We start from the raw sequence: 19,908 nt of genomic DNA, 5'->3' as shown, positions 1-19,908 counted from the left end.
CCTATTTTATCTTTATGTCCAGCCAGGTCTTTGGAAGACTTAACAGGCCTTTGTCCTATAACTCTACATCCTCTGTGGCTGACTAACTGGGCCCAAAACTGCTGACAGGCATTTTTAACTATTTAGGTTAGGGAAAAGGAATCACAGGGCCCTGCTATTTTTATTAGTTTGGGCCTATTTCAAAATTTTCTTTTACTAGAATTTTCAATACACATAAGAAAATTCTAGAAGTTTAAATACCATCATGTTAACTGGGATTTTTAATATGTTTTTTTAAATTTCTCTTAAATTTGTGTGGATGGGCCTGTGTGTGTGGGGGGGTGAGGGGTGAGGTACACACTGGTATCCCTGCATGCACGGGGGGGGGTGCTCCCTTGCTCTCTGCCTTGTTGTATTGAGATAGGGTCTCTCACTGAACATGAAGATTGCTGCTGCTTCAGTGAGGCCGGCTGTTCAGTGAGCTCTTGGGAGCCACCTCTCTCCACTCCCTCTTAAACACTGGAGTTACGGGCCATACCCAGATTTTGATGTGCGTGACCGGGATTTGAACTAGGGTCCCCATGTTTGCACAGCAGTCACTCATGCCTACCAAGCCATTTAATTTTTTTATTCATTAGTGGGATTATATCTCATACTTAGAGACATATTGAACTCATAAGTGAAAGGATTCAAGTGTGATTTGCTTCAAATTCGAAGGGGTGAAGAAGTGGGTGGAGGGTTGGAGGAAGAGAGATTTTCCTTGAGTTGAATTCATGTGGGGATGGGGGTCTCATGAGACTATGCCATGTCTGTGGTGTCATAATTGACTTATAATGGCCATGTAATAAGCCACGCATTAAACACAGGTTTTCTTTATATAAAAAAAAAATATGTTAATAGTGTTAAATATGTGAAAGCAACTCACTCCTTTAAGACAATTACTGAAATGAGGCCAAAGACTCTCTTGTCTCTTAAAGAACAGAAAAATCACAGTTTGCTTTATTGTGGATTGCTCTGGTGAGGTTTGTATTTCGGTGCAAATTCTGCTTCCCTGAGAGGGGCTGCCTCGAACAAGGAGTGAATGAATCAAGTACTCAGGGGACCTCCTGTGAACCTTCTCCCGGTTGTAATTTATAAAATAAAGGCTAGAGGTGGGCAGTGGGACAGGAGAGGTAGAGCTGAAAGTTCTAGAGAAAGAGGGAGGGAAAGGAGGAGGGGGAGACAAGGAGAGGAAGGAGAGTGAAGAAGACAAAAGAGGAGGAGGTGGGAGGGAGGAGGAGCAGAAGCACGTGGCCTGGAGAAACCCCAGTAGCAAGGGATCTCCTTAGCTGGGGGTAGGGTAGCGTAGTGGTGGATCTGCCCGATCCAGGCGTGCAGCTTGTGTTCATGTTAATTGAGTTGTGTTTTCCCTGCACAGGCTTATTGGGGTTGGAGATTTACCACAACAGGCCTTAACTACATGTAACTAAGAAAATGTTTAATTACTCAAGACATATGACCCTTATTACTCAAGACCCTTATCTAAAGGTCTGTGATCACGGTCAAGTTGGCTGGATTGAGCATCACCTGGGAACATGGTGAGGCACACCTGTAGGTGCCTGTGAGTGTTTCCAGGGAGAACTGACCGAGGAGAAATGGGCCCACAGTGTGTGTGGGCAGCATCTTCCCACAGACTGAAATAGATGGAAGGGGGAAAAAGGCAAGAAGCTGGCTGAACAAGCCCTTCCCACGTTTAGCTGCCACAAAGTGGAGTGCTCAGGTCCTCCCGCCATGATGGACCCTCTGAACCCAGAGCTAAAACCCATCTTACCTTCCCACAACTATTAAAAAAAAAAAAAAGTAATCAATACACCACGGGAGGGTCACATGACTATAGACCCTGCCCCCCCCCAGCCCTACCCCCTTTGGGAAGCCCATAAGAAGTCCCTCCCAGCCCTGCCCCCCAGGGCTCTACTCCTCTAACTCCTGACAGCTGAGGAAAGCACAACCTCTGAGAGTCAAAGGTTATATATACCTGAGGGTGACCCTGAAGCCCGGCTCTCCTCTGATACGATACCTTGGCTTGCCAAAATCTAGAGACCTCCTTAGACCAGATCCAGAACCTTCCCAGGCTCATGCTAAAGCTCAGATCCCCTGGGATTCTGAGGGAAGAACAAACACACCTCCACTCTGGCTCGGCATTCAGGGATCCTCTTCTCTCTGGCTTCCTCGAAGGCACAATTAGAGACTTGCCTCCATGTGGTGTGTTAGGCGGGAAAAACCGAGGGTTTTTCAGGAAGTGATTCCGATTCTGCATCCTGGCCAGCAGCCTTCTGTCCAGGGCTCTCTGTGGCACCTGCAGATGCTCCATCCACTTCTTATTCGATGGTGTAGTTGCCTGTTTTGGAGCACAGGAGAGCACAGTCAATAACAAGCAAGAGGACATCGGAGCTTGCTGCCCTCTTGGTCAACTGCATGAACCATAGTGTTCATCTGGGTTAATGCCCTCTCACCGCATCCCTGCACCCAGTGCCCCAACACAGCTCAGCTCTAACCTTCACAGCGACTTTGGCCTTCTCTTTGGTCTTAGATGTGGAGCTCCAGCTGTCCATGGTGTACTCAAAGTCGTCATAGTCCCCGAGCTTCTTGCAGCGCTCCTCAGCCTTCCTGTCCAGCTCTGACTTGCGCATGAAACGTTTCTCACAGCTAAATGTCAGTTTTGAACATCCAGGGGCGGATTTGTCTACGGCGCCGAGGAAACACACGTTAGTTGTACTGCTGAAAGGAAGAGAATCTTTCTAATGTGGGCAAGAAGAGTCACCAGAGCCTCAGTCAGGTCACATGCCCCTCAAAGCTTTCAGATTCATAACACCAGATATTGCTGTTCAATGCACGAGTTATTCCTGGGACTTATTCCACGTGTTGGAGACATAGGGCTTGTAGTTAAGGTAGTTTTCCATTTTCCAGCCTGGCTAACTGACAAGAACAAGCAAATCGTTGCTAAACACACACCCAAAGTGTGAGCCATTTTTAAAAATAATTAATTTTTATTTTAATGTGCATTGGTGTTGAAGGTGTCAGATCCTCTAGAGCCCAAGTTAGACAGTCATGATCTGCCTTCTGGGTTCTGGGAATTGAACCTGGTTCCTCTGGACGAAGCAGCCAGTGCTCTTAACCACTGGGCCATCTCTCCAGCCTCTTCCCCCTTTAACTCTATTCAAGTTTTATTTTTATCATGTCTTATTTATTGGGAACATGCACACGTTTTCCTGCATGTGTGATGGTCAGAGGGCAACTTTCTGAGCCATCTCTCTACCTCTAATGTGATCGATATTAAAAACAAACAAACAAACCAAAAACTCTTTATGTGAGGACTCAGCGTTGGTGATAATTTTTTACATCTCTAAAACTGTGCTCCCTTGGCTAGATGGGGACTTCTGTTGCTAGTAAAAGGGTAACGGGCTGCCCCACCCCAAGTCTTAATATAATTCCCAGAAAGCGCTCAGGGAGTGCGCATAGCCTGTGTTTCCCAGCCAGTTATAACCAAGCACTCAAGTGGCATCGCCTCTCAGCACAGCTGATTCTGTAGCCTTCCTCACCCTCAGGTCCCTGCATCTGAATCTTCCTACCCCAAATCAGAGACAGCTGCAAAGCCCCAAAGAAGTCATCGCAGGGTCCTAGTCCGTGGGACTACTGGGAGCTTGTCTCTGCAGCCTGGCACGGTTAAAACTAATGCTTGCATACAGGCTTCCCAGTGAGCCTTCACCTGTCCAGCGATGCTTACAAACTCTACCTCCTTGTGTAAGCCTGCAGCTTTCCATCTATTTGCTCTTAGGATTTGCCGTCCTGGTTACAGGAAATGGGCCCAGCATCACATACCCACCCACCCCACACTTTGTTTTCCCCTCCCTCCCTCTTTGTCTGTCCCCTAGCCCATTCTTCTCTTTATTTTCAGTGTTTGAAAAAGCTTCCCATTTCCGGAAGGGGGAAGACCCTGGTCCACTCTGCCTGTATCAGGAACTTGACTATTTGTTGATCTGAGTCCCCAGCCTCTCCCTTTGCTGGATCATTCAACTACATCTAAAATAAATAAATAAATAAATTTTTTTTGATTTGCTGGGCAGCCAACGGGGGCATATAAAATTCCATGTGGTGGAGATGGAATAGTTGCCTTGAAGGAATTGAACTAATGAAGATAACAATTAAATAAAGGGACTGGAAAGCCAATGTGCAACTAAGTAGAAGCAAGAGTGAAGCCCCCACCATCCACCAGAGCAAGAGCCGGATGCCCCTGAGCTCCACCAGAGCTCTGAGGATAGATACCTTTAGGCGCTGGGCAAAATGGCACAGGATCAGTGTAGTAATCCTCTGTACTGATTAAGTGATGTTTTTGCATTAACTTGCTGTCTATACACCACCTGAAGACTGTCTTCACTGTGGGGAAGAGAATGGGACAAAGGCAGTTAAGGCAGACCCAAGGAGAAGCAGCTGAACCCACACCTCCAGCTCCAAGCCGACACTTCCCAGGCGAACTCTCAGAGTCCTGTGGTGAAGACTTAAGAAGCCAATAATTTCTCAGCCACTCAGTAGAGGCCGACAACTGGGCCAAGCCGTGCATGGCATTGTTGGGATAGAGTAGTACCATATGTGGAGTCTGTGGTGGTGTTAAGATCAAGAGTGGCAGATGCAACACAAGCCCCAGTTCTTCATCCCAATGTCCTTTGCAATGTCACTAGCGACAACAGTGTAACTGACAGTCCCGGTCGGGCTTGTCCAGGTTCGAGGCATCTTATTAAAAGAATTAGATAAGCACACACAAATAGCAAAGAGACACAGGACGCAGTCTGCAAGGGCTGCTTGAGTTAGAGCACCACTAGTGTCTACAAACACTGACTGGAAATGGACATCCTTGACAAGTGACATGAGGGAGGAGTGACCTTACTCCAGCAGATGTGAGGAGGAGGGTTTTGTTAAAATAGACTTTTGCTGTATTTTAATTGCATGTGTTTGTTTGTTTATTGCATGTCTGTGGGGGCCTGTGAGGGCCATGGTGCATGTGTAGAGGTCAGAGGACAACTTGCAGGAGTCAGTTGACCTTCTATCAGCGGGTCCTGAGGTTTGAACCCTGGCTGCAAGGCTTGGCAGCAAGCCTTTACACACGGAGCCATCTGCTCGCTTTGGACTCTGGAGTAGTTAGGAGTTGGCATGCAAACTGAGAAGGCCTGAGAGTTCCCATGTCCCTCTGCCCTGTGCAGGTGTAGCTTTATCTGTTACTGGCATCCTCCTAAGAACAGCACGCTCGTTGCAAACAGTGAGCCTACACTGACATACCACCATCACTCAAAGCCCACGTTTTAAGAGAGAGTTCACTCTTTGTATTACAGTTGGTGTTTACACAAGTCTATAATGCTATGGGGCAGTCTTCTTGTGCTCTGTTAGAAGTTCCTCTAGGAACTGGGATGTAGCTCAGTTGGTAGAGTAGTTGCCTGGCATGCATAAAGCCATGGGGCTGGTCCCTAGCATCCAGCAATCAAGGTGACACAGTGAGCAGGATCGTCTACCTTCATGGGTGTTGACAAGAATCTGGAGATTTGGCCTAAAATTAACAATCAGAGCCAAAAGCAGAAACTGCTGCTGGCTTAGCAAACGGAAGGCAGCTGAATACAACGTACCAAAGGCTAAAGAAGAAAAGCCCAGGGAACCACCAAGAACAACAGCGGTTGACATACCTGAAGCAAAAGCTTCTTAATAAGTCATCTAAAGGCAGCTCCAAAATAGCCTGGCTGGAGAGCTGATGTGGTTAAGGGAGCTTGCTGCTCCTGCACATATCTGGTGGCTCACAGACTCGACTCCAGCTGTTGGGGATCTGCCACCCTCTTCTGGCCTCTGTGGGTACTACACTCAGGTGCATAGACATGTATAAATAACTAAAAATCCATTGGTCAGTCAGTGGACAAATATCCTCATAGCCAGTAAATAACCCACAAGCTACTTCTTGGGGCTCATGGCCTCTCCTTCCAGAACCCCCAAGGGTCCTTCCCTGATGGATCCTGGAACCACAGAAAAGGTGCACTTTTGGAAGTGATGGCCCCAACCCTCCCTTGGCAGGGAAGACTTGTGTGGGGAGCAAAAGCCATTCCAAGTAGTTCCATGAGTTTTGTGATGACCATGTGTCAGAAGGAAGGAAGGACCATCTTCTTTTCTTTTTCTTTAAAGATTTATTTATTTTTTAAAAGATTTTATTTATATGATTTAAAAAATTTTATTTATATTTACATGAGTACACTGTAGCTGTTTTTAAACATACCAGAAGAGAGCATCAGAACCAATTACAGATGGTTGTGAGCCACCATGTGGTTGCTGGGAATTGATCTCAGGAACTTTGGAAGAGCAGTCAGTGCTCTTAACCGCTGAGCTATCTCTCCAACCCCCGACCATCCTCTTTTCAAACCTTCTTCTCCATCCTCCCAGGGTGCAGGAGTCATGGTGGTTTCTTTGCTCCTTTGTTTTTCAAGCTGGTATATAAACTAATGGGCTCCTTTATAATATTTTACATACATATCATTGCACATTTTCAAGGCAGTTTTTTTAAAAAGGATTTTAAAGAGTGTGTGTGTATGCATGTGTGTGCAGGTGTGTGTATATATGTATGTACACGTACATGTGTGTACATGTATGCACGTGTACACGTGTGTTCACGTGTGTGTATGTGTATGCATGTGGGTGCATGTGTGTGTATATATGTATGTACACGTGCATGTGTGTACATGTATGCACGTGTACATGTGTGTTCACATGTGTATATGTGTATGCATGTGGGTGCACGTGTGTGTATATATGTATGTACACGTGCATGTGTGTACATGTATGCATGTGTACATGTGTGTTCGCATATGTGTGCAGGTGTGTGTATATATGTACACGTACATGTGTGTACATGTATGCACGTGTACATGTGTGTTCGCATGTGTGTATGTGGGTGCATGTGTGTGTATATATGTATGTACAGGTGCATGTGTGTACATGTATGCACGTGTACATGTGTGTATGCATGTGGGTGCATGTGTACACATGCCTTGAGGGGGTAGGTAGAAAGAGCCATGCTGGTAAAGGCCAGAGGCATCAGATCCTCTGGAACTAGAGTTACCCGTGGTTGTGAGCGGCCTGTACTTGGAATTAAACTCAGGTCCTCTGCAAAAGTTGGCCATGCTCTTCTTCCTGAGCCTTCTCTCCAGCCCTCACCAAGTCAGATTTTTTTTAGCACATCTTTGAAGAGTCTCTTTCCATATCCGACCTGGACCTGTAAAAACCTTGATGATGGTCTTCTTCCTTCTGGGATGGCAGGCTTCACCCATCCTATGGCTACTGAGCACAGCTCTGCAAGGGGCTGGTTGTTCTAATCCGCAGAAGCTAGTGTGGAGCAGTGGCCAGCAAGGGCAAGAGTGAGCACACAGGCTGCTCTGTAGAGTCGTGACCTTTGTCCACCCATATGGAGAAGTGAAAGTCTCCTCACTGTGTGACAGCTGTGTTGGTGGACAGGGAGAGGTGCTCCGTGCCTGGGATAATAAAGGCAGCTGTCTGTCTCCATCATTGGTTCTGTACATTGGGGAATGTGTCCTGGGGTTGCCAGCCCTGTCCTGAGATGCAGGGACCAGATGGATGTCTGTGAAGATGATCTAGGGTTTTTTTCCCTACCACTTTTGAAATAGAAGAAAGACATATTACAAGCAGGGTGAGAAACCTGAGTAAATGATTCTGTTCACTATTGGACCACTGTGCTTGTGCACAAAGCGTAATCCCAGCACTTGCCAGGTAGAGACGGGCAAATTCCTTGGACTCACTCGTCAGCCAGTCCAGCCTACCTAGCAAGCTTGACAGGAAAGGTCAAAGGAGAGGAAACTATCATTTGGCTGCTGGGACCTAAATGGGACCTCTGGGTCAGAGACCAATGTTGCACCATTGCCAAGTCCCTGGCTTGGAGAGCCAAATGCTGGCCTCGTGGATCAGTGCTCTTCTGGAGGGACCGTGCACACTGGAGTGTTTTGAACTGGTTGGCCGTCATGTCTGCAACATATTCTCCCGATGTTCAGAAAAGACCAGTGGCGTAAATATACACAGTACAATACCAACAGCTGCAGAGGTGGAGGCTGACAGACAGACAGACAGACAGACAGACACCCTTCACACCTACCTGGGGGCAGTTAGACAGACAGACAGACAGACAGACAGACAGACACCCTTCACACCTACCTGGGGGCAGTTTGACAGGGGTCTCCACAACATGTAGTCTGCTCTGTTTGGTGGCATGTTCTGTTTCTGCAATATCCCGTGCACGGGCCTGGATGATATGTTTCTCCAGCATGCTGACCTCCTCCAGACGCTGTTTGTAGACAGCTCGAGCCTGCAAATGGGCATTCAAAATGCACAGAAATCTGAACGAGATCCTACATTTTTGGCTTGACCCTGTGCCTCTCCACAATGGGGCTTTCAGCCAAGCACAGCTCCACAACTATCAAAACCCTCTGGTCCAACCCACCAGACTAAACTCTGAGGTCAAGAGAAGGAAATGGCAGTTCCATAGTGTGGTCAGTAAGAGTCAAGCCTGGTCCTCTGTCGCCAGTTTCACAGTAAAGAGAGCTTCCGCCATACTGTGAAATGCAAACCCATTTTGGCACAGCAAAGTAAGGCTACCCAGGTCTTGTTTCAGACAAGGCCCATTCTGGGTCCATCAAACATAGCCAGTGGGCAGCTTCCAGCTGACAGCCTCTATTTAAGCTGTTGGAAAGGGCTCACCGGAGATGGCATCTTTTTTGCAGAATCCACATCAGTGTACCTAAAGCCATGGTTACTTTGATCCAAAGAGAAATGTGGCCAGGTAATGTGCTACCCAGAGAAAGTTACTGTGGTGTTTTTTGTTTGTGTTTGTTTGTTTGTTTGTTTGTTCAAAGGCTGTAAAGATGACTCTGTTCTTAACAGTACTTGTTGCTCTTCCAGAGGACGGTGTTTGGTTCCTAGTACCCACGCCGGCCAACTCACACTGCCTGTCCTGAGGGAATTGGATTTTGTCTTCTGGCCTCCACACACACGTGTTAGAACACACAGAGACATGCATACATACACAGAAATGAAGAATAAATAGTTTTAAGTGTGTGTCTGTATGTGTACATGTATGCACATGCAGAGATCGGTGGAAGGTATTAGGTGTTCTGTTTTATCGCCATCTACCTTATTCTCCTGAGACGGGGTCTCTTGCTGAACTTGGGAGTAGGCTTGATGGCCAGCCATCCCCAGCAACCCTCCACCTCAGACAATGTTGGGGTTATAGGCAGGCATAGCCATGCCCAGATTTTTATGTGGGTGCTGGGATCTGAACTTGTGTTACAAACTCTCTTACCCACTGAACCTGCTCTCCAGGCCTCAAACCTACAGAATTTTCCAAGTTACTAGGTCCCTGTCTCACTTCACCTTCTGTGACTCAATCCTGCTTTTTTAACCCTTGCAAACCTTCTACCCCAAAACTCTGCCACGTTAGCATTGAGAGGTCTAACCTGGCTGCCCCAGCATATGCTTCAACTTCAAGACTGCTTAGATAGACAAGCCAGTCGGCCATGCTTCTAACACATATGCTTGGACTCGAAGCAAAGTATTCACAGGGCAGGGAAATCCCAAGACAGTACTGCAGGAAGCAAATGCTTCTCATTGCTTCATTAGGACTCGGACTTATCCAGCCATTCTTGTTTGTTTATCTATTAGGGGGGCACGTATGCTGTGGTGAGCTTATGGATGCCAGAGGACAACTTATGGAAGTCTGTTCTCTCCTGTTGTGTGGGTCTTGAGGATAGAAAACTCTGGTCGTTGGGCTCTGCAGCAAATGCCTGGACCCAAGGAGCTACCTCTTCAGCCCTAGCCATTCTTTAAAGTAGATGAATGGGTACACAGCGGAGGAAAGGACGTGGTGGCTCAGTCTTCTTGTGGACAGAAAGCCTCCTCTGAGAAAGCAGAGCCCGGGGGCTGGAGAGATGGCTCAGCGGTTAAGAGCACTGACTGCTCTTCCAGAGGTCTTGAGTTCAATTCCCAGCAACCACATGGTGGCTCACAACCATCTGCAATGCAATCTGATGCCCTCTTCCAGTGTGTCTGAAGACAGCAATACATATACATAAAATAAATAAATAAATGAGAGAGAGAGAGAGAGAGAGAGAGAGAGAGAGAGAGAGAGAGAAGCCCGGACAGCCTTGAACATCAAGTGCTGTGCTGAAGTCAAGTGCCCTGCTCCTTGGACTTTCCAGAAAGCCCTGATCCTAATACTTAGATGTAAGAGTTGGGATCCCCCCAGAGCCATCAGTTAATGGTTTGTCACTGAAGTGACTCCATTAATCCTCAAAGTCATACAAGTGCCATATAGTGGAGGCAGGGTTCAAGCCCCAGTATGGGTTTTGACCTTGTTGGCCTAATCATTCAACCATTGCAATGTTTCTGTAGAAATGGGAAAGACCAGCAGCCAGTGAGGCTGCGTGGAGTTCCGATCAAGAGAGCCCAGGGCTTTCAACAATTCCTGTGGGCAGAGAAGCCCCATTTTTTTTCACAGTAACTGCAGATACCATAACCATCAAAAGACTGAGAATAAGGGCGTGCTGAATCCTGAACCATCAGTGGGAGTCCTGGATCCCTCCCTCTGAGGCTCGGACAACATTAGGTCAGGACACAAAAGCCAGAGGAAGGGTGGAGTGAGGTGGGCTGGTGCTTTCTGGGAACAATTTGGTTACTGAATGCTTGATCATCTCACGCTGCCATTATTACCTGCTTAAGATATGGTCAATATTCTGCCACCAGGAAGGAGGGCTTAACATTGTGTGTGTGTGTGTGTGTGTGTGTCGGGGGTGGGTGGTGTCAGCAAGCACTTTTACCTGCTGAGCCATCTTACCAGCTCCTGTATTTTCTTTTTCACGTTTTTGTTTGTTTGTTTTGCATTGCTGGGGGTTGAGGGTAGGCCGGACCCTTGCAAGGCAAGCACTCAACACTGAGGTGTATCCCTCTGGAAATGTATTCATGGCTACTGAGTCCTCATTTGCCTAGCACTGAGCACAGCACACAGTAGGTATCTGTTAGAAAGAAAGGAATGAAGCTAGGCCATGTTGTATAAGGAGAGAGTAAGGGACAAAAAAGAGTAAAGAAGAAAAAGGAAAGGTCCGAGGGGGCTGATACAGGGGAGAGTTGGGAAGGGAGTCCTCAACAGCCAGTCACAAAGAGGCAGGATCATCAGTCTTGACCCCAATGCAAAAGAGGAAACCACACTGCTGACCCAGAAATGTGGGCAAAAATGCCTAACCATGACTGGATCTGTCCGCTCCAGTCGTTTCGTTTACATTTGCAACATATAATGTGCTTGTGCGCAGAGAAAGGAGACGGAGGTGTCATTTATATGCATATGTATAAAGTTTGAATAGGGTTCTTCACTTTGGTGCGGCTGCGTCCGGACCGTATCCCGGGATGCACCCGCTATACCTGCTGCAGCTGGTCCAGGAACTCCTCGTGGCGCGCATCCTCACTGCCGCGGGCCTTGATCAAGCTGTCGCTCAAGTCGTCTCCGATCACCTGTGCGGTGTACAGATTTCGGAAGACTCGGGCAAGCAGATGTGAGATATCCTGCGTGCGCAGGGAGGCGGGGCGCAGACGCAGCGTCTGCGGCTCCGGGAGAGGCGGGAGCGCTTGGAACCCGGCGCGGAGGGACCGCGTAGGGAAGCCGAACTGGCAACAATCCATGAAGACGGTCGAGGACCTCAAGTACTTCCTGGTGGACCAGCTGGGCTGGTGCGGGGTAGAGTCCATCGGGGTCTCTAAGGACACAACGGCCGAGGAAGCTATGGTTTGCTGCTCTTCCTTCATCTCGGGTTCCATGGCAACAGAGACGCTGTAGACTCTGCATCTCACTTCTGCTTCCGGCTCCGCCCCTTCCGTCTAGCTTTTTCTCTAGAAGAGCGTCATCCCTGTCGTCATCTAAAGGTTTGCATTCCTGACGTCCAGCTGGGAGATATAGGTTGGCTCAAACTCACGGTTCCACCTCCACCTCCTCCTCAGCCTCCCGAGTACTGGACACTGGAGAACGCCGCTGTGACATCTAGCGTCTCTTCTTTTTTTTTTTTTTCTTTGTAAAGCTTTATTTTTATTTTGTGTGTCTTTGTGTGTATATATGTGCAGTTGCCGGTAGAGGCCAGAAGAGGGGGTCGGATCTCCGGGAGCTGATAGGCAATTGTAAGCCACCTGACATGGGTTCTGGGAAGTAAATGTTGCTCCCCTGTTCTTAACGGCTGAGCCGTCTTTTCAGCCCCAGCATCACCCTTTCAGAGGTGGGCTTATTATGAGGTTTGATGGACAAAAAGATTCACTGTCGTGCTGGTCTGACTGCATGCGAAGCCATCTTTCTTACTACCCAAGTGCCGCCATCCCTATTTTATTTTGCTCGGAATGTTCTTCAGATATATTGTTGCTTGTTTGGTTTTGTTTTAAATGATCCCTTGTTTTTGCTTTTACTTTGAGACAGCGTCTCACTCTCAAGTTCAGGCTGGACTAGAGGTCACTACTGAGATCTGCACTGTTCTCCAGCCCTTCACTGGCAGCATTAAGAACCAAGCAGCCATCAAGTACAAACGGCCACTGTTGGTGAGCCAGTCTAATGCCCTCTTTTGTAACATGCACTCGTACTGGTTCCTTTCCTCTAGAGGGGTGAGGTCTAGCCACACCCCTTAATCCTAGTGCTCAGGGGGCAGAGGCAAGCAGATCTCTTGAGTTTGAGGCCAGCCTGCAAGTTCCATGCCAGCCAGGGTTATTTAGTGAGACCCTGTATGAAAAACAAAAAATAAGGAGGCTGGAGAGATGGCTTAGAGGTTAAGAGCACTGAGGTCCTGTGTTCTATTCCCAACAACCGCATGGTGGCTCACAACCATCTGTAATAGGAATAGAATCTGATGCCCCCTTCTGGTGTGTCTGAAGACAGTGACAGTGTACTCACAAACATTAAATAAATAAATAAATAAATCTTTAAAAAAAAAAGAAAGATTAAGCCAGGCAGTGGTGACACACGCCTTTAATCCCAGCATTTGTGAGGCAGAGGCAGGCAGATTTCTGAGTTCAAGGCCAGCCTGGTCTACAGAGTGAGTCCCAGGACAGCCAGGGCTACACAGAGAAACCCTGTCTCAAAAATAAATAAATAAATAAAATGAAATTTAAATTAAATTTTCTTTTATGTATGTGGGTGTTTTGCCTCTGTGTATGTGTGTACACACCATGCTGTCAGCTCTGTACCTCCAGATACCCTTGCCTAACTAACACAGATACCAAAATAGTCACTTTCTACTTAGGTGTGAGTTTGCTTGCCTTACAGCTCTTAAACCCACTTCCTGGGTCGAGTCCCCAGGATGTTCACCCACAGACCTGAGCCATTTCCGCTGCTCTTGGTTGGGCCCCTCATCTGTTCTTTGAGGAACCTTACTGTCCAGATATAGGAAAAGCAGAGGACCTTGTTAAGGTGTGCACCGGAAGGAGCATGCTCTGGATGTCTCCCTGCTTCATTCTTCCCTGCAGGGAAAGAGTTAACCTAGGCAGGTAAAGTGCCCATGGCCATCCTCTAGGTACCTGGGACCCTGGGAGCATTTCCCAAATATCCTGAGTCTGTTTCCAGGACCATGGCAGGTCTCTTCTTTAACTGCCTTCTCCTAGTGCTGACTGGAATGTGCAGTACGGTGCTTGAGAGCAGAAGGAACATGGGCAAACCATCTGTCTGGTTTCTACACACACACACACACACACACACACACACACACACACACACACACACACACGGTTCCCAGTGGTGTGGGGAGGGGCTCTGCTCAGGGAGACTAACAGAATAGCAGCCGAGTGTGCGTGTCCCTCATGTAAGGGAGGGTCTTCCAGGAGAGTGGTCCTGTCATTAGCAGCTGCTCCACTGTAGAAGCTCCCAGGCGTTGGGGCAGTTGATTCTTGCTGCTCTTCTGTGCTTCTCTACTCTCTACCCAGACATCCTCACAGAAAGTCACAGGGAGGCTGAGCCTGTCACAGAGATGTCCCCCACCCCTCTCCTGTTCAAACCAAAGTCTCTCACAATGTTTAGCCCTTCTGGTGTCAAAGGCCACGCCAGTAGTCCTCATGTAGGTGTCTCTACAAGTCCCTCCCTGTCTGTCACCTCAACTCTTGCTCTCCATGTTCCTCTCTTCACCTATCCATCTGGCTGTCCATCCATCCATCCATCCATCTGTCCAGTCACCTCCCCAGGGGACTCTGTGGGCACAAAGGGTATTCCTGATGACCCTCTCTCTTCATTTCATAGTCTCTCCTGCAGCCTGCGATAGTGTCTGTTTATCTGCCTCTTGGTTTCACACACTTCTTTTACTTAAGTTGTTTTTTATTTCCATACATGAAGCATTCTCTATAATCATGAGTCACAAAAACAAAATGTCAAACAGTGCACAAAGGAAACAAACAATGTTGGGTCTGGTGCCACAGTCTTCTCATCCCAGCTCCTTAGGAACTTGAGGCAGGAGGATCAGAAATTCAATATCCGGCCGGGCAGTGGTGGCGCACGCCTTTAATCCCAGCACTTGGGAGGCAGAGGCAGGTGGATTTCTGAGTTCGAGACCAGCCTGGTCTACAGAGTGAGTTCCAGGACAGCCAGGGCTACACAGAGAAACCCTGTCTCAAAAAACCAAAAAAAAAAAAAAAAAAAGAAGAAGAAATTCAATATCTGATCAGGCTACAGAGAAAGTTCAAGGTCAACCTGGGCAACTCAGCAAGATCCTATTTCAAATGACAACTAGAAAGATTGTCGGAGGTGTGGTGCAGTGGGGGAGCGTTTGCCTGGCATTCGAGGACCCCAGGTTCAATCCCCAGGACTGACAATAAACTTCTATTTAATAAAAGTGTTCTCAGCTCTTTTTCCCCAGATAATTAGATGACTATATTGTTACAACTACTTTTCCTTGCTTATACAAACACTGATATCTATAAAAAATAGTTTTTATTACTTAAAAAACACAACGCCATGCCGTTTGTCATGGCCTTTTCTTCATTTATTCTATCGCAATTTACAGGGACTGTGTTTGTTTCGCATGTTTTGGCTTTTGTTCTACCGTGAATGCTGCCATCAATAGAACCTTTGCTTGTGTTTGTGCATACTTTGTATAGCTGTCTAATATTTACGTGGGTGGGGGTAATGTGCCAAAATTCCACAGCCAACAGTATGTAAATTTTAGCATTTGACTCCCAGAAAGATTGTATCACAGTAGATCCCCATCGGCACTGTGGGAGTGTTTCTGAGTATTTGTTTGTTTGTTTACTGTGGATGTGTGTAAGCAGGTTCCTGTGGAGGCCAGAGGTCAGAGGCCAGAGGTCACCTTCCACTTTTGTTCTTCAGGATCCATTTGCTTTGCTTTCTGTTGTTTATGTGTTTGCTTGTTGGAGGCAATGTCTCACTATGTGGCCCTGGAACTCCTCTTTTAGACCTGACTGCCCTCAAACTCAGAGATGTGCCAGCTTCTGCCTCTCGAGTCCTGGGATTAAAGGTGTGCACCACCACACACAGCTCACGTTGTTTCTTGAGAATGTCTCCTCAGCCATTTAAAATATGCTTTGAATCATGTCTTGAATTTTATCCCTAGCCCCACATCTCTCCCCTGAACTGCCTTGTTCCTTGATCTGAAAGTATCCAATGTATCCAAACCAAATGCTAAATTCCGGCCTATATTCCAGATTCCTGGCCAGAGCCCTCCAGATATCCTTGAGTCCTCAGTTTCCCTTACAGCTCCCACCCTCAATCCTGTTGGCTCTGCTTTTCAAAAAAAAAAAAAAAACAAAAAAAACAAAACAAAACAAAAAACAAAACAAGGGCTGGAGAGCCGACTCAGGGGTTAAGAGCACTGTCTGCTCTTCCAGAAGACCGGGTTTCAATTCCAAGCACCCAAGTGGCAGCTCACAACTGTCTGTGGCTTCAATTCCAGGGAATCTGATATCTTCACAGACATACACGCAGGCAAAACACCAATGCTCATAAAATAAAAATAAATGAATTCTAAACAAAACCAAACCACATTTATTTTCATTTGTGTGTGTCTGTGTGCACGCACATGATGTCTGCGAGCTGTGTTCATGCGGACATGGGCACCTGCAGAGGCCAGAAGAGGACATCAGATCCCCTAGAACCCAGGTCCTCTGCAAGAGTGACACATGCTGTCAACCTTTAAACTTTTCAGCAGCCAAGCCTTCTTTCTCTCCAGCAACGACTGGCTCTACTCTGGAAAACTTTCTGGATTCTTTCACCTTTCATCTGCAGAGAGCCCTGAGAGGCTGAGGCACCTTTCACCCCTGTGAATGACTTGGGAATCTCTTCCCTCAGGCTCCCTGCCGTAGGCCTGCTCGTCCGTCCATCCATGGTGACTTCTTCCAGCTACCAGAGACTTTCCCAGTGTGACTCAGAGGAGGTGTTTCTTCCAGAGAAGCCTCTGACCTGTTGCCCCTCTGTGAGCTCATCATGCCCTCTCCGCCGTAGCCACACTGCCATGCATTTCTCCAGTGTTCCACTCTCCCTGAGCCTGCTCTTTCTGCCCGGAATCCTGTGCCCTACTCTCTCACTTCCTTGAGTCTCCTCAGAGCCGCCTTCCCACATGAGCCAGCCACAACAACCCACTAGGACCCTGGCCTCTTCCCACTTCACCTCCTGGTCACTCAGATTCAACTGGGATCACTTCTTGTGTTTATTACAGTAGCTCTTTTCTTTCCATGAAAATCTAAGCTCCATGACAGCAGGAGGTTGTTTGTTTGTTTGTTTGTTTTTGTTTTTCGAGACAGGGTTTCTCTGTGTAGTCCTGGCTGTCCTGGAACTCACTCTGTAGACCAGGCTGGCCTCAAACTCAGAAATCCGCCTGCCTCTGCCTCCCAAGCGCTGGGATTAAAGGCGTGTGCCACCACTGCCCGGCAGGAGGTTTTTTTAAAATGTATTTTGAACACTAATGATTCATTCCCATCTTTCTATGTGTCCAGTGGATGATAGATTCTTAACAGATACTTACTGAAAAAAAGAAAATAGAAGTTTTCAAACACAGTTTTGGTGTCTTCTTCAGATTGGGCACTCCTGTCTCCAGTTCAGGTGGACTTTGTCACGTGGCTTTTCCTGGGGACACACGAACAACCTTCTGTTCATCTCGGATATGACACCAGTGACAGACTAAAGAAATGATTGCACTTGGGACCCCAGTAAGCTGACTGGGGTCATGGGTGAGCCAAAGGCAACTGCCATCCTAGCCTGGGTGAGGGTTCATGAAGAGTCACCCTTAAGATTCCCTGAAGAACTTGGCAGGCAGCTCCACCAGGGCCTCCTCTCCCTCTGCAGATGTGTTCACTGATTAGAGAAACCTGGGAGAGGCCTTGTAAATTTTGTGACTTCCTGAGCCTTGCCAAGACTCATGAAGCATGACTCAATCTACCTACTGTGTGTGGTTGGGGTAAGCGGAGGAGAACACTGAACAGCCACATTAAAGCTGACTCAGTGTCTTTCCCTATGAATGCTGATTAATATAATCTCAGAAAAGAAATCCTCAGTTGCTGGGTGTGGTGGCCAATGCCTGATCCCAGCACTCGGGAGCAGAGGCAGGCAGATCTCTGTAAGTTCAGGACAGCTGGGGCTACACAGAGAAACCCTGTCTTGTAAAACCAAAAGGAAAAAAAAAAAAGGAAAAAGAAAACCCGAAAGAACCTTGTGCTATCCTGAGGTTGTCAGGGGTGCCACAACCTTGTAGTCCATGCTGGCATCTGATCCTTGCCCATGAATGACGTCAGCCCAATATGGTCTGAGGACCCTTCCTTGCCATCGCTGTCTCTTTGGGCAGGTGACCCTTCCCATTTCCTGTTGAAGCAGTTGGACCTGGGTCAGGACCTTCTGCACGGAAGTTCACAGAAGCATGGGTGTGCCCTCAGACCCGGAGCCTCTGTGGCCACCAGGCTATGTTAGACAGGCCACAGAGAGAATGGCTGTGGGCAGGTAAACTCTAGTTCAGAACCCTTGGCAGGCAGTATCAGTGCCACACACTCAACATCTTCCATTTATTACAGAGCGGATGGTCACTCCTGATTAGAGAGAGGCAAAGTGACTTGCTCAGACTTGCAGTGACAAGACTTTAACAACCCCTTCACCCTGATGCTCCAGGACTTAGGTTCTAAAGACAGGGAGAGCACTGAATAAACCTCACTGGCCTCACACACCCAGAGCTTGTCTTGGTTTGCGTTTCATGGTGGGGAGGGGCTGAGTAAGACAAGCCCCCGGAGCCTGACCATCCTGAAATTTAGCATTCTTGTGCTGATAGTGTACACACTGCCCTCAGAGTGAGGGATGGTGTGGGGCCAAAGGAACTGACTCTAACAGAACTACTTGAATACTAGACCTCTTTCATGTGTCCATAGTCACCAGCCCCCTCCCACACCCCCACCTTTGCACAGACACTTGAGAGAGGACAGCCAGGGGTTGGGGTGGTGGGGGTGGGACAATGCCTGGAACTCTACCCATAGAGAACAGGTCTCAGGAGCTCTCTGCTCTAAAGAAAGCCTATCCCCGAGCCCTGTGAGTAATCGGAGTCTCAGGAGAGTTCGAATAGTTTCTGAGTAGAGTAAATGTGGCACCCAGCCAGGACTAGGCCCACACAGCTGCCCCTGGAAGCCTTCCCCCCACCAGATTTGACAGTCACCCGATGCACACTACTTAATCCTAGCTGCACAGAACAGAGGGCCTCTTACCTTGTGAGAGAAGAAAGAGGAGGGGGAAGATCCAGAGAGGGGGAGTGCCGTCCTACAGGTCAGCACAGGTCAGCACTTGAGTGAGCTGTACCTCATTTCTGGCAGAACCTGGCTGCTTGGGTCAGCTTTGAGTCAGCATGCCCTTTCTGTCTGGCAACCCCAGGCCAGGGAGGGGACATGAATGAGCTGCAATGTGTACAGAGGAAGCCAGAAATGGGCCTGTTTCAAGTGAGCTTGGAGTACGCAGGGGGCAGAACCTTCTATAAACCCTGCCATAGTCTTTTGTGGTAGAGGGAGAGGCTCTAGTGGTGGATAACGCCCTGGCTTAGAGCCCGGGACTTGGAGACAGAGATGACAAGAAGAAATGACGCTGGAGATGAAGCCATGCCAACTGCTGGTGTCAGGAATTCTCGTCTCAGGTGGAGGAGAGGAGCTGGGCTTGAGGAGGCCTGACTGACTCACTGACTTGCCTTGGGAGTACCTGCCAGGCTCCAGGGCAGGACCGAGGTGGGAGTACCTTCCAAGGCTCCGGGAAGACCCGGAGAGTAGGACTTTTGAGAAACAGACGGGAAGTCAGGGAAGAGAATTTCTTGTCTTGTCTTTTCCCAGGCTCTGTCTACAACGGAGCCTTGCTCATCCGTAGTAGTCATGTAGTACAGACCCCAGCTTATGGAAGGGAGACCTTGCGGGGGGGGGGGGGGGTGTGGTGGGGTGTGGTGGGGGGCGGGCTTCCTAGAGCATCAGGATGGGGGCTGAGTGCCAGACAAGGAGCCAGCCCCACACTATGGGGTGGGGGTACATGAACCTCATGTGGTTCTCTAAAACTCAGCCTTAACACTCAGAATCGGGAGACTGTCTTCCACGTTTCACATGCTACGGAGGCCTGCTAGTGTTAGAAGAACTGTGGTGAGTCCGGCTAGCCTCTTCCAGGCTAACTGCCTTCACTATCAGGGGACCCTTGTCCAGGCAGCCTCACAGGAGACCTCCCATCTTCTCCCCTAATTCGAGGGTGAGGGGCTATAACTGCTTGCTATTACTCCTACCTTAATGAAAATCTCCCCCAAACTCCCCCTGAAATGAGAAGTCTCCTGGAGCTAAAGAGAGGAGCCCCTCTCTTGAAAAAAAAAATCTAGGTATTACTCTCCTCAAACGTGG

The 19,908-nt window shown here is 48.2% G+C and overlaps 1 protein-coding gene across 5 annotated transcripts in view; it reads right to left on the bottom strand.

The window, feature by feature from the left end:
* Dlec1 (DLEC1 cilia and flagella associated protein) overlaps window positions 1–11,889 on the bottom strand; it is a 46,408-nt gene extending 34,519 nt beyond the window's left edge. For all 5 annotated transcript variants that reach the window (XM_076917599.1, XM_076917601.1, XM_076917600.1 and 2 more), the window contains exons 1-5: window positions 11,464–11,889; window positions 8,209–8,359; window positions 4,282–4,392; window positions 2,514–2,701; window positions 2,142–2,356 (exon numbers count right to left, since the gene is read on the bottom strand). In XM_076917599.1, the coding sequence (XP_076773714.1) occupies window positions 2,142–2,356; window positions 2,514–2,701; window positions 4,282–4,392; window positions 8,209–8,359; window positions 11,464–11,856 (1,058 nt within the window). In that variant the 5' untranslated portion in view covers window positions 11,857–11,889. The remainder of the gene's footprint in view (window positions 1–2,141; window positions 2,357–2,513; window positions 2,702–4,281; window positions 4,393–8,208; window positions 8,360–11,463) is intronic.
* Window positions 11,890–19,908: the final 8,019 nt, after the last annotated feature.

The sequence above is a fragment of the Arvicanthis niloticus genome, chromosome 21 (genome assembly GCF_011762505.2).
Source record: "Arvicanthis niloticus isolate mArvNil1 chromosome 21, mArvNil1.pat.X, whole genome shotgun sequence".
Taxonomy (NCBI): domain Eukaryota; kingdom Metazoa; phylum Chordata; class Mammalia; order Rodentia; family Muridae; genus Arvicanthis; species Arvicanthis niloticus.
Note: the sequence above shows the minus strand (reverse complement) of the source record. Positions and strands in the feature narration are given on the sequence as shown.